The 25571-nt window shown below is 40.4% G+C and overlaps 1 protein-coding gene across 17 annotated transcripts in view; it reads right to left on the bottom strand.

Annotated features, from left to right (window-relative positions):
- Nucleotides 1–25571, bottom strand: part of RPRD2 (regulation of nuclear pre-mRNA domain containing 2) — a 125343-nt gene that overhangs the window by 59653 nt on the left and 40119 nt on the right. For all 17 annotated transcript variants that reach the window (XM_073996513.1, XM_073996535.1, XM_073996517.1 and 14 more), the window contains exon 2: nucleotides 6897–7026. In XM_073996513.1, coding sequence (XP_073852614.1) covers nucleotides 6897–7026 — 130 coding nt within the window. The remainder of the gene's footprint in view (nucleotides 1–6896; nucleotides 7027–25571) is intronic.

Genomic DNA, 25571 nt, shown 5'->3' on the forward strand with positions numbered 1-25571 from the left:
AACAATAAAGGGCTAAGAGTCAGAAAAATCTGGGTTCTAGTCCCAGGACTTACACTAAATTGTCATTTTCCTCTGGGCGGTATCTTAACTGCTCTGGACTTCAGTTTTTCTCATTTTGTAGAAAGAAATAATAAAATCTGGGCCAGGTGCGGTAGCTTATGCCTGTAATCCTAGCACTTTGGGAGGCCAAGGCAGGCGGATCATGAGGTCAGGAGTTCGAGACCAGCCTAACCAATATGGAGAAACTCTGTCTTTACTAAAAATACGAAAATTAGCTGGGCGTGGTGGCGCGTGCCTGTAATCCCAGCCACTCAAGGCTGAAGCAGGAGAATCGCTTGAACCCGGGAAGCGGAGGTTGCAGTGAGCCGATATCGTGCCACTACACTCCAGCCTGGGTGACAGAGTAAGACTCTATCTCAAAGAAAAAAAAAGAAGAAATAATAAAATCCAATCTGCTTATCTGCAAGTTAGTTACCATTTATATAGCAATTTTCAATTTATATTGAACATATTTTCACATAAATTGAAACTGTAGGAGTAGGACTTTACACAAAGTAAGGCGTGTTACTGTTTCAGGCATTCTGAACTGAATATGGACATATAACATTTAAGTAGAAATTCTCAACTGGCTGGGTGCTGTGGCAACTACTTGGGAGGCTGAGGCAGGAGAATTGCTTGAACCTGGGAGGCGGAGGTTGCCGTGAGCAGAGATTGCGCTACTGCACTCCAGCCTGGGCAACAAGAGCGAGACTCTGTCTCAAAAAAAAAAAAAAAAAAAAAGAAAGAAAGAAAGAAAAAAGAAAAGAAAAGAAAAAAAAAGAGTTTGTTTTCAGATTTTGGAATATTTGCATTATCCTTACTGGTTGAGCATCTCTAATTTGAAATCCAAAATGCTCCAATGAGCATTTTCTGTGAGCGTCATGTTGGTGCTCAAAAAGCTCCAGATTTTGGAGCATTTTGGATTTCAAATTTTCAGATTACGGGTATTTAACCGGTACCAAGCTCATTATTTCCTCAAAATCTGTCATGACACCTTTTCCCAAAAAAGATCATGCATATAATTCTCTATACACCCTTGAGAGTCAATAAAATCACATTAAGCTCTTATACAACAAGTAGCATAAATTCATTTTTCAGTTCAATTAAAGATGAAAATGTATAAGCACAAATAATTGCCTTTTACGAACACCTGGGATAGGGACAGGATTTTGGAAAGCTCCACCCACATCAAAGATATACCTACTCTTACACCATCCTGACACAATACAAGCAAACCCTCAGTTCTTAAAGGGATTCTTCCATAATCTATATATAACTTATTGAAGTCATTGCTGGTTGCAGAGTAGTCCACAGTTTCCCAAGTGTAAATCAACTCTGACATTCATAAACACTTTCCCTGTGCTTCAAATTAAAGTTTCAACTATTCTGGTCTCACGGTGATGTATATTCAGATAAACTGGCATTTCTGTCCTTTAGCTAGGACCTCTAGGACACAAATGGCAAATATCAGGTTGGTTTAACTTTCATTTTTACCCCTCCCTCTCACATACATATTTTCTTACAATAATAACTAGTATATCTAAAATACAATCTCCAGGTTTCCAGCCCATGGAATTTCCAACCAGTGATAGAAAAGATAAACTGAAATTTAATAAAAAGAACTGAAATAATTAGATAAGTACTAGAGAAAATAGTTTCCCAACTTATCTGAAAGTCCTACTTTCCCTTCTTTGGGCATCTCTTTTAACATGTGGCCGTGAGTCCACCCCATACCAACTTTTAATCAAGTGAAATCAATAAACACCTTAAAGGGACTCAAGGAATAAAATTAATGTCCCTAATTAAGTTGCCCATGGTGCAATATGATCACCAAATGTGTTTTGTCAGCAATATTATTTTTTAAATCTGACAATGTCACACATATAAAAATCCAAATTTCTGTCCTAGTTTAAAAGTGAGAAAAGTTTGGCAGCGTATGTTAATGTTGGGCTCACATTTCTTCATGGCCATTAGCCAAGGACTGAGTAACTGCTGTCCCTCTTAAGTGGATTTTTTCTCATACTCAACCTACTTTACTCATCTGTATTACCTGCCAGGAACTTCTAGACATTTGCCCTCCTTGAATTAAAGGACTCAAAACAGCCTTAAGTTAAGACAAAAAAATTCAGAAATCAGTTTATAGTAGAATTGTGAATAAGAGCTTTATTTTATTTTATTTTATTTATTCATTATTATTATTTTTTGAGACAGAGTCTCGCTCTGTCACCCAGGCTGGAGTGTAGTGGCGTGATCTCGGCTCACTGCAAGCTCCGCTTCCCGAGTTCATGCCATTCTCCTGCCTCAGCCTCCCAGCTAGCTAGGACTACAGGTACCCGCCACCACGCCCGGTTAATTTTTTTTTTTTTTTTGTATTTTTAGTAGAGACAGGGTTTCACCGTGTTAGCCAGGAATGATGGTCTCGATCTCCTGACCTTGTGATCTACCCTCCCTGGCCTCCCAAAGTGCTGGGATTACAGGCGTGAGTTTTAAAAGGGGAAGTGGTGGTCAGGATGGGGCTGTTTAAGGAATACTTAAGTCCTTTATTTGTTTATTTCAGAGAGAGCGTCTTGCTCTGTCACCCAGGCCAGAGTGTGGAGTGCCATGGTATGACTATAATTCACTTCAGTCTTGAACTCCTGGACTCAAGAGATCCTCTTGCCTTGGCCTCCTGGTAGCTAGGACTACAGGCACATGCCAACATACCTGGCTAATTTTTAATTTTTTTGTAGAGACAGGGTCTCGCTATGTTGCCCAGGCTGGTCTCAAACTCCTGGCCTCAAGTGATCCTCCCACCTCAGCCTCCTAAAAGTGCAAGGATTACAGGTATGAGAACCATCATACCTGGCATTAAGTTCTTATTTTAATATCCTCTGATTTACCATATAATTTATAATTAACTTATTTATAAGCAAGAGTGTATTCTGTTTCACTAATACAATCTTCCATTCCTGTTTATTGTTTTAAGATATATTTTATAACTGGTAGGGAATTTTAACCTTACTATTCTTTAAAAAAAATTACCTTGGATATTTATCCTTCCACAGGAAATCCTATTGAGATTTTGATTGGGATTACAGAGTATAAATTACATATTAGGAAAGAAATGTATTTTTAACAATACCAAATCTTTTCCTTCAAAAAACCCCATATATATGTATATATACATATATATACACACATACATATATATATATATCTTCATTTGTCCAGATCTTCTTTAATATCCTTTAAATTTTTAAAATTTTCTTTATAAAAGCCTTACATACTTCTTGTATTTATTCTTGGGTGGGGTTTTTCTTTTATTTTTTGTCTTGCAAAATAAATCTTTCTTCCTAATTACAGTTTAAAATAAGTTGCTGCTGGCATACATAGGAAAGCTACTGATTTTGTATGTTCAACTTGAATCTGGCTATTTAGCTGAGTTATTAGTTGATCATCATGACTTTCTGTGTAGGCTAAGGGTTGGCAAATGATGGACCTCAGACCAAATCTGGCCTGCTGCCTATTCTTATTGGAACATAGCCATACCCATTTGTTTCTGTATTGTTTGGTGCTTTCATGCTAGAATGGCATTGTTAAGGAGCTGTGACAGAGATACTATGGCTCAAAAAGCCTAAACTACTTAACTATCGACCCTTTATAGAAAAGGGTTGCCCAGCCCACCTGATGTAGATAATTATATTACCTGCAAGTAATGACAATTCTGTCTCTTCTAAATGCATTTTTATTCATTCACTCCTTTTCTCTTTTTCTTGAGATGGGGTCTTGCTCTGTCGCCCAAGCTAGAGGGCAGAGGCACGATCTCAACTCACTGCAACCTCCGCCTCCCAGGTTCAAGCAATTCTTGTGCCTCAGCCTCCCGAGTAGCTAGGATTACAGGTATGCACCACCACACCCAGCTACTTTTTGTACTTTTACTACAGATGGGGTTTCACTGTGTTAGCCAGGCTGGTCTTGAACTCCTGACCTCAAGTGATCTGCCTGCCTCGACCTCCCAAAGTGCTGGGGTTATAGGCATGAGTCACTGCACTTGACCTATTTATTCATTTACTCATTTCTAAATAAATGGAACCTCCAGCATAATGATCAACAGTAATGATAATGGAGGACTTCTGTCTTGGAATGCTTTGTTTCATCATTACATATGATATTTACTACAGGTTTCTGAAGACATGTTTCATTGAGTTAAAACATTCTTGGGGGCTTAAGGTTTTAATTTAAGAACCGTACTTTATTCTGAGATTATGTCCTTCTCACTTTTTTCCATGAAATAATGGTAGTAACACACAATGTAGTTGTTTTTAAACATATCTTTACATGGTAAAAAAAAAAAAAAAAAAAGGTTGACGACTATATATTAATCCATGAAATAGGTCATGAAATTCAAGTCTAGGAAACACTAGGCTAAGTTACAGATATTACAGTGATATTTATAGCAGAAACTCTAGTGTATTGTTGTTCTTATTCACAATTATACTGGGTTTTATATATAAAGAGGCAGCATGGATTAGTGGTTAAGTGGCAAAGAACATGGGCTTTGGATTTAGATAGCCTGAAGTGGGAATCTGGCTCTCTGCCTCCAGGTAGCTCTTAGAGATTAGGCAATTTACCTAACATCTCGAAGTCACAGTTTCTTCTTCTTTAAAATTAGAGTAACAAGACCAGATGCGGTGGCTCACTCCTGTAATCCCAGCACTTTGGAAGGCTGAGGCAGGCAAATCATCTGAGGTCAGGAGTTCGAGACCAGTCTGAGCAACATGGAGAAACCCCATCTCTACTAAAAATACAAAATTAGTTGGGCATGGTGGCGCATGCCTGTAATCCCAGCTACTCGGGAGGCTGAGGCAGGAGAATTGCCTAACTGCTTGAACCTAGGAGGCGGAGGTTGCAGTAAGCCGAGATTGTGCCATAGCATTCCAGCCTGGACAACAAGAGGGAAACTCCATCTCAAAAAAAGAAAAAATTAGTGTAACAATAGTGCCCACGGTATAGTTGTTCTCAAAATTAAATGATAAAGCACTCTGTATAATATTTAGTCAATTATAAATATCCAACAAATGGTAGATGTTATTATTTTATGTACTTGTTTACTTAGTACATTCAAGTAGTACCATATTTTAATCTTTTCTAACAGCAAGGTAGACATTTCAAGTTAACAATCCTAAGGAAAGAAGAGGGATCAGTCAGTTCTTTTGTTTTATTTCTTATTTTCAATATATTCCATAGTTTCACAAGATCACTCAGTTCTAACCGGGTTAATACTAACAAATGGGTCAATGATAATAAATACATAATCTGAGGAAGCATTTAGCTATTATGGTTGTTCCATATAATTGTTTATATATTGTTACATATATTGTTTATCCTGTAACTATGTGTGTCTCTTGTAGAAAACAATTTACAAATACGGATGCAACACAAAGAACACACTATTAATACAGGGCAAAAATAAGATGAGATATAAGCTTGTACTGTATATACACCAGACTTCTCCCCGAATGTGGGGATGTTCAATAGGCATTCAAAAAGAAGGGCCCATGGTCAGAGTTTAGGAAATGCTGTGTTTTTGTTTTGTTTTGTTTTTGAGATGGAGTCTCACTCTGTCGCCCAGGCTGGAGTGCAGTGGCACAATCTGGGCTCACTGCAAGCTCTGCCTCTCAGGTTCATGCCATTCTCCTGCCTCAGTCTCCCAAGTAGCTGGGACTACAGGTGCCCACCACCATGCCCGGCTAATTTTTTTGTATTTTTTAGTAGAGACGGGGTTTCACCGTGTTAGCCAGGATGGTCTTGATCTTCTGACCTTGTGATCTGCCCATCTTGGCCTCCCAAAGTGCTGGGATTACAGGCGTGAGCCACCGTGCTCAGCCAGGAAATGCTGTTTTGAAATTAGCATTGTAAAGCCCCAAAAAGAAATCAAATTATTGATATGGTAATGTGAACTTTGAATCTTCAGGAAAGGAAAAGTAGTATGGATCATTTTCTAAACTTATTTGAGCACAGAACCCTTCTTCCTCTGATCATTTCATAGGAATACACTGTGGGAAGTGCTGGATCCAACTACCGCTAAAAATGAAGTTAAATCAATATTGAGTTGCGAGTATGACGTTGGGAAATAATTTCCATTTCTCTTTACAGATTTCATGGAGGGAAAAAAATTTCAGTAAGACTCAGAAGACATGAAATGTGTTAAACAAAACAGACACAGTAGTTAGAAGGAAGCACATTCACAGATTATCACCAGGAGACATACATGGTCAAGTAAGGATAAACAGGAGACCAGCTTTTGAAAACAGAAGAAAGAGTTTTTAAAAGAAAAATATGGCTGGGCACGGTGGCTCATGCCTGTAATCCCAGCACTTTGGGAGGCCGAAGCGGGTGGATCACGAGGTCAGGAGATTAAGACCATCCTGGCTAACATGGTGAAACCCCATCTCTACTAAAAATACAAAAAATTAGCTGGGCATGGTAGCACGCACCTGTAGTCCCAGCTACTTGGGAGGCTGAGGCAGGAGAATTGCTTGAACCCAGGAGGCGGAGGCTGCAGTGAGCTGAGATTGCACCACTGCACTCCAGCCTGGGTGACAAAGCAAGACTGTTTCAAAAACAAAAGAGAAAAGAGAAAAGAGAAAAGAGAAAAAGAGGAGAGGAGAGGAGAGGAGAGAGAAAGAGAAAGAAAGAGAAAGAAAGAGAAAGAGAAAGAAAGACGTGTGTTAACAAGAAAGTAATAATCAACCATTTAGGCAAATTATCCTTCAATCTTCAAGCATGTTCAACTATTACAGTTCTTAATGGGTAAAGAAACTAAAATTCTAAATTGTCTAAGTTTAGATCCCATAGAGCAACAAAGATTTACTTACTTCACTAGAGCAGCTGCTTCAGGAAGTACATCAGCAAATGATTCACGGAATATGATTGCATTTTTCCTTTTACAGTTCTGTATGACATCATTGGCAAGGTAAAAGAGATTCAAACGGTGGGGATATGCAGCTAGAGATGACAAAAGACAATAAATAAAACCAAATGAGTCAATTTACAGTTATTTCAACTTATTCCAAATACAGTGTTCTCAAACTATAACTGGTATTTTTTTTCTTACATGGATATAAAAAGATAAATGTAATTGCATGGATGGAAGGGAGGAAGGATGGATGGATAAACTGACAAATGAACTAATGGATGGAAGGGAGGAAGGATGGATGGATAAACTAGCAAATGAACTAAGGGATCAGTTTACCAAACATACTAAAAACCCTGACTACTTCAGGTTAAGATTCTGTTCAAGGTACTCCTCAAGGAGATTTCTCCCTCACTTTGTAGATGTTTGGCACTAAAAAAAAGACCCAGTAACTCTGGAGAAGCTAAAATAAAACAAAATTATAGTCTCAAACATCTGGGAAGACAAAAAAAAAAAAAAAAAAAATGAGCTGAACATGCTCAACTTGTTGCGGAAATACCAAGGTTAGTAGAAAGAGCATGGGCTTTGTAATCAAATTCTTGTGACCTTAAGCAAATTGCTTAACATTTATTATAGATAGACCCTCCTCCCCATCAACCAATCCAGATACTACTCAGATACATCTTAGTCTTCCCATCTACTGGAGGGAGGCTCTGCTGCTGCCTTCATCACTAGACGAATGTCCTGCAAAATAATACGATCCTATGTACGCATCTAGGTTAAGCTTTTCTTTTTCTTTCTTTCTTTTTTTTTTTTTTTTTGAGATGGAGTCTCACTCTGTCGTCCAGGCTGGAGTGAAGTGGTGCAATCTCAGCTCACTGCAACCTCTGCCTCCTGGGCTCAAGCAATTCTCCTGTCTCATCCTCCCAAGTGCCTAGGACTACAGGTGTGTGCCACCATGCCCAGCTAATTTTTTTGTATTTTTAGTAGAGATGGGGTTTTACCATGTTGGCCAGGCTGATCTCAAACTCCTGACTTCAGGTGATCTGCCCGCTTTGGCCTTCCCAAAGTGCTGGGATTACAGGTGTGAGCGACCGGGCCCAGTTGGTTAAGTTTGTCAACGGCTCACAAGGCCCAATCAATGTACTATCTGGAACCCTGAGCAAAGTCACCTTAAGTTTCATTATTATGCTGGGTAATTTCAATGTCTAAATGGATGATCTACCATGTTTTCTTGTCTCTCGGTTCCTTGACCTCATATTCAGTGACCTTCAAGAACCACTCCTTTGCACATTTAAAAATCTCCTCCTCTGATCACAATCTCCCACTCCTATTATACTTGTTCTTTAATTTCATCAAGATCTCAGCTTTTTATTTTCTCTAATTCTACATTCTCTTCTTAGTACTCAATTCTTCACCAATTCCAGAGTCTTTGTCCATTATTTAAACCAATATTTTATTAAAACCCTCATACTCTTGTCCTTCTCCTCTCTAATTTAGCCTTCTATCTCATGTACTTAATCAAATCCAAATTTGGATCAATCTAACTGCATTTACTGCACCTTTATTTCTGCTGCTGGATTCTGCTGAAGAAAAATCGAACAAAAAAAAATTTAAATCATACAAATTAAAAGTCTCCTTCTTCACCTGGACCCTCCACATGTGCTTAGTCAGCATCCCCTCTCAAAGAAGTATTTCGAATTTTAACCACTTGTCAGGCCCGAATCTTTACCACATCACTTCTCACTCTCAGGAGATAAGCTTATATGGTGTTTCACAGAGAAGGCAAAAGTCATTAGTTGGAAATTATCTTGTCAAAAAAAAAATGTATCCACATTTAAACTTACCTAGATCAATTTACCTAGTAAAAAGCATTACTCCTATTAAAGAGTAATCCTTCCACTACGTACTGTTTCCTAGACTCTATTCACACCTTGAGCACATTATACTACATTAACTATGCTTGTTTCTTTTTTTGTGTTTTTTGTTTATTTGGAGACAGGGTCTCACTCCTGCCACCTAGGCTGGGGTGCAGTGGTGCGATCACAGTTCACTGCAGCCTCCCCGGGCTCAGGTGATTCTCCCACCTCAAGTCACTCGAGAAGCTGGGACTTAAGGCATGCCACCATGCCTGGCTAATTTCTTTTGTATTTTTAGTAGAGACAAGGGTTTGTCATGTTGCCCAGGCCGGTCCTGTACTCCTGAGCTCAAGCAATCTGCCCACCTCAGCCTCCCAAATTGCTGGGATTACAGGCATGAACTACTGCGCCTGGCTTATCCTTGCTTCTTGTATTTTAGTTTGATTCTTATTTATATTTATTAATTATTATTATTATTATTTTTGAGACAGAGTTTCACTCTTGTCGCCCAGGCTAGAGTGCAATGGCACAATCTTGGCTCACTGCAACCTCCACCTCGTGGGTTCAAGCTATTCTCCTGCCTTAGCCTCCTGAAGTAAGTGGGATTACAGGCGCCTGCCACCATGCCCAGCTAATTTTTTTGTATTTTTAGTAGAGATGGAGTTTCACTATGTTGGCAGGCTGGTCTTGAAATCCTGACCTCAGGTAATCCACCCACCTTGGCCTCCCAAAGTGCTGGAATTACAGGCATGAGCCACCGCACCCGACCTCTTATTTATATTTATATATTTACATTGTATTCCTTCAGGCTGTCTCTCAACATAGGTATATACACGTCTCTCCTATCTTAAAGTTTTCTTGCGACCACCTTAGGTTACCCCTAGCCTTTCCTTCCTTGCCTAATGTTAGTTAAGACCTTTTAGGCCGGGCGCGGTGGCTCAAGCCTGTAATCCCAGCACTTCGGGAGGCCGAGACGGGCGGATCACAAGGTCAGGAGATCGAGACCATCCTGGCTAACATGGTGAAACCCCGTCTCTACTAAAAATACAAAAAACTAGCCGGGCGAGGTGGCGGGCGCCTGTAGTCCCAGCTACTCCGGAGGCTGAGGCAGGAGAATGGCGTGAACCCGGGAGGCGGAGCTTGCAGTGAGCTGAGATCCGGCCACTGCACTCCAGCCTGGGCGACAGAGCGAGACTCCGTTTCAAAAAAAAAAAAAAAAAAAAAAAAAAGACCTTTTAGTGTGAAGAGTCTGAAAGAGTTTTGTATGCTCACTGTCTACATTTTTAACTCCCATTAACTCCATAATTATAGGAGCCACTCTTTTATTGCACTTAAAAAATATGCAATCTACCATGCTAAGAGCTTTTTATAAATTATGTTATCTCATTTATGTTGCCAATAGTTCACTCAAACGCCAATTTTCAAGGTTACTAATAAATTAAATTTACTAAACCCAATGGAGTTTTTTTTTTTTTTTTTAATGTTATTTCTTTGTAGCTTTGGCACACAGAATAATCTGTCACAGTACTTTCTCCTTTGGCTTCTGTCTTAACCACTCTCCTGGTTTTCATCCTACCTCTCCGGGTCCTCCTCTAGAATCATGTACAGGTAGCCAGTCTGGCTGTGATCATCCTTATTTAAATGTTGATGTTCTCCAGGATTCTCTCCTGAGCACTCTTCTCTACTCATAGCATAGTGTTTTAAGATTTCAGGCTTTAAGTCAATCTTTTCCATTTCTGGCTCTGTCACTTGTTAGCTTTGGAGTCTTTTACATTACTTAACTCTTCTCTATGTTGCTTTCCTTTGTAAAATGACAACCTCACAGGATTGTTAGAAGAACTAAATAAAACAATATATGTAAAACAATTAAGATAGGGCTTAATGCACAGCAAATGGAATGCTATCAGCATAATCACCTCTTTCTAGTTGCTTTAACTACTTCAACCAATGTATCAATGACTCCCATGTTTGTAGATATCAAGCCTGGATTTCCCTTTACCAGTCAATGTACACATCCACTTCAAAGTCTCCGAGGCACCCTGAGCTTGATTTTAATTTTTTTTTTCTGTCACCCAGGCTGGAATGCAGTCACAATCTTGGCTCACTGAAACCTCTGCCTCCTGGGTTCAAGTGATCCTCCCACCTCAGCCTCCCAAGTAGCTGGGACTACAGGCACATGCCACCATGTCTGGCTAATGTTTTTTTTTTTTTTTCTTTTTGAGATGGAGTTTCGCTCTTGTTGACCAGGCTGGAGTGCAATGGCACGATCTCGGCTCACTGCAACCTCTGCCTCCTGGGTTCAAGCGATTCTCCTGCCTCAGCCTCCCAAGTAGCTGGGATTACAGGCATGCGCCACCATGCCTGGCTAATTTTGTAGTTTTAGTAGAGACGGGGTTTCTCCATGTTGGTCAGGCTGGTCTTGAACTCCTGGCCTCAAGGAATCCACCAGCCTCAGCCTCCCAAAGTGCTGAGATTACAAACATGAGCCACTGCACCCGGCTGATTTTAATATTTTATTTTATTGTAATTTATTTATTTATTGAGATGGAGTTTCACTCTTGTTGCCTAGGCTAGAGTGCAATGGCGCGATCTTGGCTCACCACAACCTCTGCCTCCCAGGTTCAGGCGATTCTCCTGCCCCAGCCTCCCGAGTAGCTGGGATTACAGACATGCGCCGTCACACCCAGCTAATTTTTTTTGTATTTTTAGTAGAGACGGGGTTTCTTCATGTTGGCCAGCCTAGTCTCAAACTCGCGACCTCGGGTGATCCGCCTGCCTCAGCCTCCAAAAGTGTTGGGATTACAGGCATGAGCCACTGTACCCGGCCTTATTATTCTATTAATCACCTTCCTCTTTTTCTGTCTGTTACTACTCTTTAGTCAGAATTTTAGCAATTCTTTCTGACTCCTCCTCCTCCTTACCCCCCTACACCCATTAATAAATCTCCAAACTCTAGCCAATTTTGTCTCCAATAATATTTCTCAACTTTATCCCCTCTTGTCTTTCCCTTCCTACTATTGCTGTTTTCCAGGTTTCATTACCGTTGACCTGGCCACTCCTGCAACAGCCTCCTAGGCATCTGCCCCTAGACTTGCTCCCCTTAAATTTCCTCCCTATATTGTTGCCAAATTTATTTCTTTTCTTTTTTTTCTCTTCCTTTTTTTTTTTTTTTTAGAAAAGATCAGATTTGTTTGGAGAAAACAAAAAACCCACAGCCCAAAGGATGCGATTTTATATCTCAAGACATCTCCAGGTATTAAGTCTACGGATTACAAATCATTTTTATAGAAGATATTTTTGTATAAATTTTATATGCATTCAGGAGCAGGATATAAATTAATCCCCGTTTCTATTTTAACAGGGGAGCAAGGTAGGGAAGTGGGAGTCAAATTCATTTTCAAATATGCAAAATTATCTAATTATTTCTCATATCAAATCTGTCAATGATTTCACACTGCTCAATGGAAAAAGCGGAAACACTTCAGCTTCCTTTATGATCTGCATCCTGCCTTCTCTTCCAGTCTCATTTCTTCCCCCTCAAATTCAAAGTTCCATCTTTAATGAATTACTCACAATTGCCAAAAACCCTGCTACCTTGTGTTTTCTCTTTTTAGTCAGAATTTTCCTTTTCTATAACTCATCCTAAACAGTTTTCCGTGGTTTTCTACTCATCCATAGGAAAACGTCCAAAATTTTAAATTTAACTCATGTCAGTTTCTGACCACCCCCATGTTAAATCTCTCCTTCTTCCTGCAAACCACCCCAAACTATTTTATTACTACTTTTCCTCAATGTAAACTCTCCACTCTAGTCAGAGTACTTTGGAAATTCTGGAGGAATGAAAAAAAGTGGTTGAGGTAGTCTGGGAAGATGCTTAAAGTCTGTGGTCTTTAAGTACCCTACACTTTACCTACTATGGCATTTATCACCCTGTAGTGTACTTGTCTGTATCCCCACTGGATTATAAGCACCCAGAAGACTGAATTTCTCTTGTTCACTGCCTTATTCTTTTTTTTGGAGACTGAGTCTCACTCTGTCACCCAGGCTAGAGTACGGTGGTACAATTTCAGCTCACTGCAACCTCTGCCTCCCAGGTTCAAGCGATTCTTGTGCCTCAGCCTCCCAAGTAGCTGGGATTACAGGTGCCGGCCACCATGCCTGGCTAATTTTTGTATTTTTAGTAGACAGGGTTTCACCATGTTGGCCAGGCAGGTCTCGAACTCCTAACCTCAAGTGAGCCACCCACCTTAGCCTCCCAAAGTGCTAGGATTACAGGCATGAGCCACCATGCCCAGCCTACTGCCTTTTCTTTTGTTTGGTTTCCTTTTTTTTTTTTAAGACAGAGTCTTAAAAAAGTGGTTGAGGTAGTCGCCCAGGCTGGAGTACAGTGGCGCGATCTCGGCTCACTGCAACCTCCGCCTCCCAGGTTCAAGCAATTCTCCTGCCTCAGCCTCCTGAGTAGCTGGGATTACAGGTGCGCATCACCACATCTGGCTAATTTTTATATTTTTAGTAGAGATGGGGTTTCATCATGTTAGTCAGGCTAGTCTACAACTCCTGACCTCAGGTGATCCACCTGCCTTGGGCCTCCCAAACTGCCAGGATTACAGGGGTTAGCCACCGTACCCAGCCTATAATTTTTAATTTATTTAATACTTTATATATGCCAGGGACTATTTTAAAGAGGATACAGATATTAACTTACATCCTCACCACAACTCTATGAGGTTGGTACCAGCCTGGGCAACACAGTAAGATGCTATCTCTCCAAAAAAACTTTTTAAGTTAGCCAGGCATAACTGCACAACTGTAGTCTGGTTACTCAGAGGCTGAGGTGGGAGGATCACTTGAGCCTGGGAGGCTGAAGGTGCAGTGAGCCACAATCGCCCCACTGTACTCTGGTCTGTGTGACAGACCAAAGCCAGGAAGGAGCCCTGAGCCCTCACCAGAGACCAAACTGGACCTTGATCTTGAACTCTGCAACCTCTAGAAGTGTGAGAAAATCAATTTCTTTGTTTAAGCCACCCAGTCTGTGGTATTTTGTTATGGCAGCCAAGCTGACTAATGCAACTGTATAAGGAGACTATCTTTGTTTTTAGGAAATGAACACCAAAGTACCACATAGGGCAGCATGTCTGTAACATATGCTCAAACAGTTCAGAAATAAAAAGTGTGAGTGCCTGTAGAGAAAGCAGTAAGTGAGATAAAGCAAATATGTTAAAATGTTAATAACTGGGGAATCTGAGTGAAAAGTACACAGAAGGTTTTTGTAATACTCTTGTAACTTTTTAACATTTGAAATTATTCAAAAATAACAAGTTTTAAAAAAATACACAGAATCCAACCACTACTTAGTACCTCCACCACTGCCTGTGGTCTAAGTCACTATCATCTTTTGCTTGAATTATTGCAGCAGCCTCCTACCTAGTCTCCCTGCTTCTACCTTTGCCTGGCTTCAGTCTAATCTCAACTCAGAAGAGAGAGTGATCCTTTAAAAATATAAACTGATTGTATTATTCCATTTCTTAAATTACTCCCATAATGGTCCCCTCTTTAATACGAGTAAAGTTCAAAGTCCTTAAAATGGCCTATAAATCCTAAACAATCTGGCACTGTCTTATCTTCCTGACCTAATTTCTTCATCACCACTGATTCCACTGTAGCCACAGTGGCCACCTTGCTGTCTTTACAAGGCCTCCAACACACCTGGCTGAGTCTTTGCCTCACGGTCTGTTAAGCTCACTGTTCTGGAACTTTCTTCCCCCGTATTTCTCATGGCTCATTCAACCACTGCCTTTAAATCTTGCTCAAATGTTCCTTTCTCCTTCTGCATAATAATTAAAAGAAGGTTGAATGCTTAGCCTTCAGTGAGTATGTTCCTGACTACTTCACTTAAAACTGCAACATCAGGCCAGGTGTGGTAGCTCACGCCTGTAATCCCAGCACTTTGGGGGGCCAAGATGGGTGGATCACCTGAGGTCAGGAGTTCAAGACCAGCTTGACCAACATGGTGAAACCCCATCTCTATTAAAAATACAAAAATTAGCCGGGTGTGGTGGCATGCATCTGTAATCCCAGCTACTGAGGAGGCTGAGGCAGGAGAATTGCTTGAACCCAGAGGCGGAGGTTACAGTGAGCCAAGACTGTGCCACTGCACTTCAGCCTGGGCGAAAGAGCAAGACTCCGACTCAAAAAAAAAAAAAAAAAGCAACATCAAGCCAACAACACTCCTACAACCCTTCTTTGCTTTATTCTCCCAAATAACACATAATTTTCCAATATACTATACAATTTATTTTTTGCCTATCTCCTCCACGAGAATATAAGCCTCATAAGAGCAAGGATTTTTGTCAGTTTTATTTACTGCTGAACTCTCAGCACTTAGAATAGTGCTTAACACTTAGTCGGTGTTCAGTAACTATTTCTTGAATAAATAAATTAGAAAAAAAAAGAGAAGGAAAAAAAGAAAAGGGGAAAAAAGAGTAGTTCTCTATTCAGTTTGGCTAACAATCCATAAGGCTTCTCTGTAAATGCACAGCATAGGTAGGGACTAGGTACAATGAAGTATTCTAGGGGCTGTTGCAGAAGTTAATCTAGATATAGTCAGTGTTCTCACAACATCAATTCCTCAACTATCTACAAGCTAAGCATTCAGCCTTCTTTTAATTATTATGCAGAAGGGGAAAAGAATTAACAACAGGAAACTGGAAGGTTACTGATTTGAGTCTAAGTACCTACAAAATAAAACCGTTAACTTGGTAGGAGACGGGTTAGATAATTTTTAACTTGAATTTATATTTTATGTCTACCTTGCCTTGTTCCAACAATGGGCTAAGATAGCTGATACATAGTGTTTTCAATCAATGTAGTCTTTCAATTATAGAAAACAACCATTATAGTATAATGGAAAGGGCATCAGCACGAGAGTCCAGATCTGAGTTGTAACCCTTGAAAAACATTCATTTTCATTAGCTTAGGTCTGTCTTCATTTGTAAAACAGGCTGCAGAAAGGAAAAACAAAAAGAAGAAAAAGCCACATGGAAAAAAATGTTATTTATAGTTGTAGAAAAAACTAGAAGCAACCTAAAGAATAGTAACAGGGGAATAGCTAAGTAAAGGTGCATCCATATTATGTGGATAATAAGTATAGGTCTATAAATAACATGAAGATGCTTGCATGAGAGTGAAAACACAGGAAAGAAAAATGTACATATACCATTATGTAAATTATGTAATACACTATTCAAATGTATATGTAAAGGTACATCCATATTATATGGATAAGTACATGTCTGTAAATAACATGAAGATGCTTGCATGAGAGTTAGTAAAAACACAGGAAAGAAGAATGTACATATACCATTATGTAAACTATGTAAATACACTATCTAAATGTATATGCGGGCCGGGCACGGTGGCCCTTGCCTATAATCCCAGCACTTTGGGAGGCCGAGGTGGGTAGATCACCTGAGGTCAGAAGTTTGAGCCCAGCATGACCAACATGGTTAAACTAAAAATACAAAAATACCAAAATTAGCTGGCCGTGGTGGTGGGTGCCTGTAATCCCAGATACTTGGGAGGCTGAGGCAGGATAATTGCTTGAACCTGGGAGGCAGGTGTTGCAGTGAACTGAGATTGCGCCATTGCACTCCAGCTTGGGCGAAGAGTGAGACTGTCTCCGAAAAAAAAAATTATATGAATATTTTTAAATAAATGTTATCTTCTAAACTTTCTATGCTACAATTATAATACCTTTATATAAAAAATAAAAGCATAGGCCAGGTGTGGTGGCTCACTCCCATAATCCCAACACTTTGGGAGGACAAGATGTAAGGCTGGGTTGAGCCCAGGGGGGTCAAGGCTGCAGTGAGCCATAGTTGTGCCACTACACTCCAGGCTGAACGACAGGGCAAGGCCCTGTCTCCACACACACACACACACACACACACACACACAAACCATATAAAATAACTAATTTAGATTAGATCATCCATAACATACCCTCTGGCTTCAATATCCTATGATTAAATAAATATTTAACTGTAAGGACACTCAGTACAAATAATGGCAGTGTCACTTGAATACTTAAATAGAAGAAAACAACACCTTTTTTCAAATAATCTACATCTTCTCTTTAAAAAGATAAATCCTCCAACTTCCTTAAAATCACTTAGTTGCTTTGTTGAGGGTTAACAAGAAAAAATTATCTGTAAAAGTATCAAGGTAGCAGAAAGAACACTGAACTATGTAGAGAATCTGAGTGCCATACTCCTCCACCACTATGTGAGGATGATCACATTATCATTCAAACTGTTACATTTTGAGAGTGAAAGGGCATCACATCAGGACAGGTGCTCACATATGTTAGGCTGAGCTAAGATGCAACTAGCCTAAGTCTATGTAAAATGAATGTACTCAAAAAGTTTCTAAGGCCCCTTTTGGATCTAAATGTCATAATTTTATTTCTTTTTTAAGAACTGAAAATACTGAACAAATGGTGCTATATGTATAGAAGTCAGAGATGCTATGTTTACTAAATAATATATTTTTTAAAGGAGTACCTTAATTTCTTGCTTGGGGGTTCAGATTTACAATTAAGTTTATCTGGGGAGATATTAATGAATGACCTTAAAATGTACCTTAAACTCCTCTGATAAGATGTTCTTGTTGGGACTGAGAAACAATGAGAACCCTAGCACTGTATGTGCCATACCCTATAACCAAAAGTATTATGTGAATACCATATGCTTTACAGAATGAAGTACAAAGAATATACTAATACAGAAATCAGAGCTAATAAGAAATGTACATTACTATAGGTCATATCATATTCGCACTTACATGAATTTACAGGCTGGGCATGGTGGCTCATGCCTGTAATCCCAACACTTTGGGAGGCTGAGGTGGGTGGATTACCTGAGGTCAGGAGTTTGAGACCAGCCTGACCAACATGGAGAAACTCTGTCTCTTACTAAAAATACAAAATTAGCCAGGCGTGGTGGCGCATGCTTGTAATCCCAGCTACTCAGGGGGTGAGCCAGGAGAATCACTTGAACCCAGGAGGTTGCAACGAGCCAAGATCACGCCATTGCACTCCAGTCTGGGCAACAAAAACGAAACTCCGTCTCAAAAAAAAAAAAAAAAAAAGAATTTACTTGTAAGTACTTGGCCGGGCATGGTGGCACATTCCTATAATCCTAGCACTTTTGGAGGCCTAGGCGGGAGGATCATTTGAAGTCAGGAGTTCAAGAAAAGCCTGACTAACATGGTGAAACCCCATCTATAGTAAAAATTAGCCAGGTGTGGTGGCAATCGCCTGTAATCTCAGCTACTCGAGAGGCTGAGGCAGGAGAATCACCTGAACCTGGGAGGCAGAGGTTGCAGTGAGCTGAGATTGTGCCACTGTACTCCAGCCTGGGCAACAGAGAGAGACTCTGTCTCAAAAAAAAAAAAAAAAAAAAAAAAAAAAATTTACATGTAAGTACTAAGCCAGAGCGTGAGAGAGAAAACAATTAACAAGAACCTTCAACAAATGTTCAGGGGTAAAGGCAATTACAGTAGTCCCTCCTTAACCTCGGGGCATATGTTCTAAGACCCCTAGTGGATTCCTGAAACCAGACAGTACAGAAACTGACTGCTGTCAACTGAAACACATTTCTGTTCATATGTTCCACCAAAAACTTAATGCTCTTTTCATCTTAACCAAGCAGTTAATCAAGCACTGTGGCCATAACTTTTGCAGTATGAGGTGCAACAGCAAAACTAGCACAAATTTCTTTTTCCTTCTTCATCATTTCACAGATAGGAGATTCATTCTTATCACAGATCTTAGCAACTTCAGCATATGATTTATTTTCTTATTAAGAATTTTAACCTTTTTCACGTAAAGGAAGCACTTAATGGCTTTTCTTTGGCACATCCAAATTAAAAGCATCACTATTCTTGTGCTTTGGGACCATTATTAAGTAAACTAAGGGTTACTTGAACACAAACACTGCAATACCTTGGCAGTCAATGTAACAGGGGCACTAATGGGTGGGAAGCATCAACAGCATGGATACAAAGGACAAAGAGAGGATTCCTGTCCTGGGCAAGATGGCATGAGATTTCATTATACTACTCAGAATGGTGCACAATTTAAAACTTATGAACTGTTTATTTCTGCAATTTTCCACTTAATATTTTAGGCATGGTTAACCTAGGAAAGTTAAACTGTAAGAGTCAGAAAGACATTTGAGGCCACACAGAAATACTCACTGATGAAGAACCAGAAGAAATATTATCTTCATAAAGATGATGAGAGAAAAACCAGGAAGTTTGACTCTCCCTAAATCCGCTTCATGTTCCAAGCATCAAAACATTCAGCTGATTCAATCTCTTAATATGATTCACCCTACGGAATTATATGCTACCAAATATAGCACAAATCATGCATATATATATTTCTGTACAAGGCTGTTTACAAAAAAAATCAAAAATTTTGTCATTACTAAAAATTTCCAGTATTTTCAAGCCTAATTTCATTTTATGTACTGACTTTAGAACCCAAGTCCTGAGTAAAATAACTTCAATATACACTGAAAGAGCCGTATCTAAAATAAAAATCTCAAAGTAGTCTGTTAACATTCATAAGGTATCAATCCACCAGTTACTTAATTTACTATTCAGAGTATTTGTTAAACATTGTTATAGACGATTATCTAGAAGTCTACTAAATCAAATAGTATATTGAGAAAACAATGTATTAACCAGGATATTGTTTAACATTTTAATGCCAACATTACCATCACCAATAACAGAGCATATCTGAGACCAGGAGTTGTAAAATTACACATTTGCAAAAAAACTTGGAAGAAGCTGGGTTCAGTGGCTCACACCTGTAATCCCAGCACTTTGGGAGGCTAAGGTGAGAGGATCACTTGAGCCGCAGAGTTGCAGACCAGGCTAGGCAATACAGGAGACCCTTTCTCTACAAAAATTTAAAAAGTAGCTGAGCTGGCTGGGCGCGATGGCTCATGCCTGTAATCCCTGAACTTTGGGAGGTCGAGGCAGGCATATCACCTGAGATTAGGAATTCAAGACTAGCCTGGCCAACATGATGAAACCCCGGCTCTACTAAAAATACAAAAAAATTAGCCAGGCGTGGGGGTGCGCGCCTGTAGTCCCAACTACTTGGGAGGCTGAGGCACAAGAATCTCTTGAATCCAGGCAGTGGAGGTTGCAGTGAGCCAAGATGGTGCTACTGCACTCCGGCCTGGGTGACAGAGTGAGACTCCATCTCAATTTAAAAAAAAAAAAAAAAAAAAAAAAAAGGCTGGGTGCAGTGGCTCACGCCTGTAATCCCAGCACTTTGGGAGGCTGAGGAGGGCAGATCATGAGGTCAGGAGTTCGAGACCAGCCTGGCCAACACAGTGAAACCCTGTCTCTACTAATATTACCAAAAAAAAAAAAAAAAAATTAGCCGGGCATGGTGGCAGGCACCTGTAATCTCAAGTACTTGGGAGGCTGAGGCAGGAGAATCACTTGAACCTGGGAGGCGGAGGTTGCAGCGAACTGAGATCACAACACTGCACTCCAGCCTGGGCGACAGGGAGACTGTAGCTGAGCCCACTAGCATGCACCTGTAGTCCCAGATACTCAGGAGGCTGAGGTGGGAGGATCACTTGAGCCCAGGAGGTTGAGGCTACAGTGAGCCATGATTACACCACTGCACTCCACCCTGGATGACAGAGACCCTGTCAAAAAAAGAAAACACCAAAAACCAAAAAAACTTGGGAGATTTTTCCATAAAACCTTTATAATACAATGTCAGCTAATGAGTTTTCAGTCAGATACTGTGCCTTAACTCTTTTCTCCATTTATCTAATATGCAAAGAAAAGTTTCCAAGAAACAGCATGGCCTGGTACAACAGTTCCCAAATTCTAGCTTTAGACTGTGATGAGATTTCCACTGGTTTGCAGACAAATTAGAAAAATGAGGACATAGTTTGTTTATTCTAAAGCAAAATATATCCAAATTAAAAGACTGTTACTTATTATCTTCTTATATTTCTAGTAAAATGTCTTTCTGACATGATGTTAGCAATTTTAATGTCCTTAATTAGCAATATAAACAATCCTATATCAGCACCCATAGTTTTCATTTTCTTAAATTGATTGGCTCATGTCTCCTAATCCAGAGGTGGTTCTTTGCCTCTTACTGTGAGCTACCAAAGTTAATGCATGCTTAAATATTTCATTTACTTAGTCTGCTTTTTATAATTGATAATTAGCCTTGTGTTTTAACTTTGCTGGAATATTTTCTTGAGATTATATGGACCATACTCTCCAGATCACAAAAATGCAAAAAGCAGCTAAAAATAGCACACCGCAGCAAAGAGTTTATGTGATAAAATATTTTGCAGTATAGTAATTTTAGTAAGACACTTAAAATTTCACGTCACGCCTATAATCCCAGCACTTTGGGAGGCCAAGGCAGGCAGATCATGAGGTCAAGAGATTTAGACCATCCTGGCCAACATGGTGAAACTCCATCTCTACTAAAAATACAAAAATTAGCTGGGCGTGGCAGCACGCACCTGTTAGTCCCAGCTACTTGGGAGGCTGAGGCAGGAGAATCGCTTGAACCAGGGAGGCGGAGGTTGCAGTGAGCAGAGATAGCACCACTGCACTCCAGCCTAGTGACAGAGCGAGACTCCGTGTCAAAAAAAAACCAAAACAACAAAAAAACCTTCACATTTTACCAAAAGCTATACTTGTTCTTTGGACTTTAGTGGTTATTTTATGCAGTCCTGGAGTTTATAGTAAATAAGCTTCCCATTGTCTCTGTAGGGGATGGTAGTTATATAGATAGAACTGGACTGTATAAATCGTAATCCTTTATTTTTCTGTGAGATGGCATCTCCCTCTGTTGCCCAGGCTAGAATGCAGTGGCACGATCTCAGCTCACTGCAAACTCTGCCTCCTGGGTTCAAGCGATTCTCCTATCTCAGCCTCCCGAGTAGCTGGGATTACAGGTGCCTGCCACACACTCAGCTAATTTTTGTATTTTTAATGAGACAGGGTTTCACCATGTTGGCCAGGCTGGTCTCAACTTCTGACCTCAGGTGATCCGCCCGCCTCAGCCTCCCAAAATGCTGGGATTACAGGGGTGAGCCACCATGCCCAGCCTATAAATCATAATCCTTCTAATCACAGGTAAGAAAGCAGGCCGATAAGCAAATAAGAGGCTAAGACGATGTTAATGTTAAGTTGTGAACTAAGGGCTAAAGACCTAAGCTAGGAGATAATCACTATTTCCCTGTTTTCAGATGGTCTTTTACTTTCAGATGTCTCTCATCATAATTAGTTCTGCATTTGTTCCAGGCATTGGTTTTGTTTTTTACAAGAATCCACATTCTTCCCTTGTCAGTTGTTCTCATTTTCACCCAGGACCTGCGAATCACAACAATCTGTAACAAACAATACCAAATCCTCCAAAGGAAAAACTCCAAGCATCAATTTCTTTTCTCTGTCCTGCAGACAACCTCAGCAATACTTGGCAAAGTCCGTGAAATGTTGGTACAGATTCAACAAATTTTCATAAACTACCTGCTTCATGCAAAGCACATGCTATAATAGGTAAGAATAGGTAAGATATGGTAGTCTGAATTCAAGGGACTGACTAATAAGCACTGAAAGGACAATATGTAATAATGGAGAGACATGCACTAAAGGTGCAGTAAACATTAAAATGAGGTCTAAAACCAGACTGAATTCTGGATAGGATCTCTTGAATGTAAGTTATACAGATTTTTAAAAAATATGTGATGAGGCTGGGCACAGTGGCACACACCTGTAATCTCAGCAACTCAAGAGGCTGGGGAAAGAGTACTGCTTGAGCCTAGGAGTTCAGAGTTCAAAGTTTGAAGTTTGAGACTAGCATGGGCAACATAGGCAGATCCCACTTCAAAAAAATTTTATTTTATTTGGATGAGATCTGATACAGCCTAGCAAAGACATCCACTTTAGCTATAAGAAACAGACTCCTTAGGCCGGGTGTGGTGGCTCACACCTGTAATCCTAGCACTTTGGGAAGCCAAGGCAGGAGGAATGCCTGAGCTCAGAAGTTTGAGACCAGCCTGGGCAACATGGTGAAACCCTGTCTACCAAAAATACAAAAAATCAGCTGGATGTGGTGGGAAGCACCTGTGGTCCCAGCTACTCGGGATGCTGAGGTGGGAGGATCACTTGAGCCTAGGAGGCAGAGGTTGCAGTGAGCCAAGACTGCACCACTGCACTCCAACTTGGATGACAGAGTGAGACCCCATCTCAAAAAACAAAAACAAAAACAAAACAGCCTTGTTCAAAATTTTGAACCTAAAAAATTATTTCAAACTAATATTTAACCACAAAACATGCGTTAATAAAAGCAAACACAGGCCGGGCGCGGTGGCTCAAGCCTGTAATCCCAGCACTTTGGGAGGCCAAGACGGGCGGATCACGAGGTCAGGAGATCGAGACCATCCTGGCTAACACGGTGAAACCCCGTCTCTACTAAAAAATACAAAAAACTAGCCAGGCGAGGTGGCGGGCACCTGTAGTCCCAGCTACTCGGGAGGCTGAGGCAGGAGAACGGCGTAAACCCGGGAGGCGGAGCTTGCAGTGAGCCGAGATCGCGCCACTGCACTCCAGCCTGGGTGACAGAGCCAGATTCCGTCTCAAAAATAAAAAATAAAAAAAATAAAAAAAAAAAGCAAACACAAACACATAATCACACAAGTGTGGCTGCTAAATCAGCTGGGTCTTAGGTTTTTTTTCAGGTTTTCTACTTCTGGAGTCAATAGGGTTAGTATTTTTATAGACATTTTCTCCATTTCCTCCAGGCTTTCAATTTATTAGTGTAAAGTGAACATTTATTTGTCTATAATTTTAAAAATCTCTAGACCTACAGGAAGCTTTCTTTTAAGAAAACATTGGGTAAAAGAGGCCAGGTGCAGCAGTGGCTCATGCCTGTAATCCCAGCACTTTGGGAGGCCGAGGTGGGTGGAATGCCTGAGTTCAAGAGTTTCAGGCCAGCTTGGGCAACAGGGTGAAATCCCATCTCTACTAAAAAAAAAACAAAAATTAGCACACCAGTGGTGCCAGCTACTCAGAAGGCTAAGGCACGAGAATTGCTTGAACCTGGGAGGCAGAGGTTGCAGTGACATGGGATCATGACACTGCACTGCAGCCTGGGCCAGAGCAAGACTCTGTCTCAAAAAAAAAAAGAAAAAAAAAAAAATATATATATATATATATATGGTAAAAGAATGTGGTCATATACAATGGAATATTATCTACCCATAAGAAGGAGAAAATTCTGACATATGCCATAATATGGATGAACCTTGCAAAGTCATTATGTTATGGAAATAACCCAGTCACAAATGAACAGATACTATATGATTCCAATACCATGACGTACCTAGGAGTAGTAAAATTCAGAGAAAAAAAATTAGAATGGTGGTTGCTAGGGGCTGGGGAATGGAGAGTTATTGTTTAATGGGTATACGCTTTCAGTCTGGAAAGTGAGATGGAGTTCTGAAGAGAGACGGTGCTGATGGCTGCATAACAATGTTAATGTTCTTCATGCCACTGTACCTACACTAAAAATTGGTTAAAATGGTCAATTTTATGTTATGTGTACTTTACCAAAGTTTAAAAAAAACTGATAATATATATGTATGCAAGCATTAAATCACGCTGTAAGAATATAGAAGATATTACTCAAAATGGAACTGGGTACGTAGAGAAAGAAGGTGAAGCGGAGCTTTTCATTTTATAACATATATCTACATTTATTTCACTGCAGTAAAAGGTTTCACTGTGAATATACCAGTTTTATCCATTGAGCTGCTGATGGACATTCAGGTTGTTTCCACATTTTCTTTTCTGAGACGGGGATCTTGATTTGTCACATTGTTGCCTAGGCTAGAGTGTAGTGGTGCAATCACAGTTCACTGCAGCCTCAACCTCTTGGGCTTAAGTGATCCTTCCATCTCAGTCACCTGAGTAGCTGGGACCACAGGCATGTGCCACCACGTGTGGCTGTTTTCATTCTTTTGTAGAGACAAGATCTCACTATGCTACCCAGGCTGATCTCAAAACTCCTGGGCTCAAGCGATCCTCCCGTCTTGACATTACAAAATGCTTGGATTACAGGCGTGAGCCACCACACTTGGCGTGTTCTCTACATTTTTATATGATAAATAAAGCTGATATGAATCTTTTTATATCTGTATTCTGGGGCACATGTGCAAGAGTAGAACTGCTGAATTGAAGATAGGTATGCAAATGTTTGACTTTACAACTGCCATTATTTCCATTTAAAACCCCATCAAGGCCGGGCACAGTGGCTCATGCCTGTAATCCCAGCACTTTCGGAGGCCAAGACTGGTGGATCACAAGGTCAGGAGTTCAAGACCAGCCTGGCCAAGATGGTGAAACCCCATCTCTACTAAAAATACAAAAAATTAGCTGGGCGTGGTGGTGGGAGTCTGTAACCCCAGCCACTTGGGAGGCTGAGGCAGAGAACTGCTTGAACTTGGGAGGCAGAGATTGCAGTGAGCCGAGATCGCGCCACTGCACTCCAGCCTGGGTGACAGTGAGACTCTGTCTCAAAAAATAAAAAAATAGTAATAATAAAACCCCGCTGTACGCGGTGGCTCACGCCTGTAATCCCAGCACTTCGGGAGGCTGAGGCGGGCGGATCACGAGGTCAGGAGATAGAGACCATCCTGGCTAACACAGTGAAACCC

Source organism: Macaca fascicularis, chromosome 1 (assembly GCF_037993035.2).
Source record: "Macaca fascicularis isolate 582-1 chromosome 1, T2T-MFA8v1.1".
Taxonomy (NCBI): domain Eukaryota; kingdom Metazoa; phylum Chordata; class Mammalia; order Primates; family Cercopithecidae; genus Macaca; species Macaca fascicularis.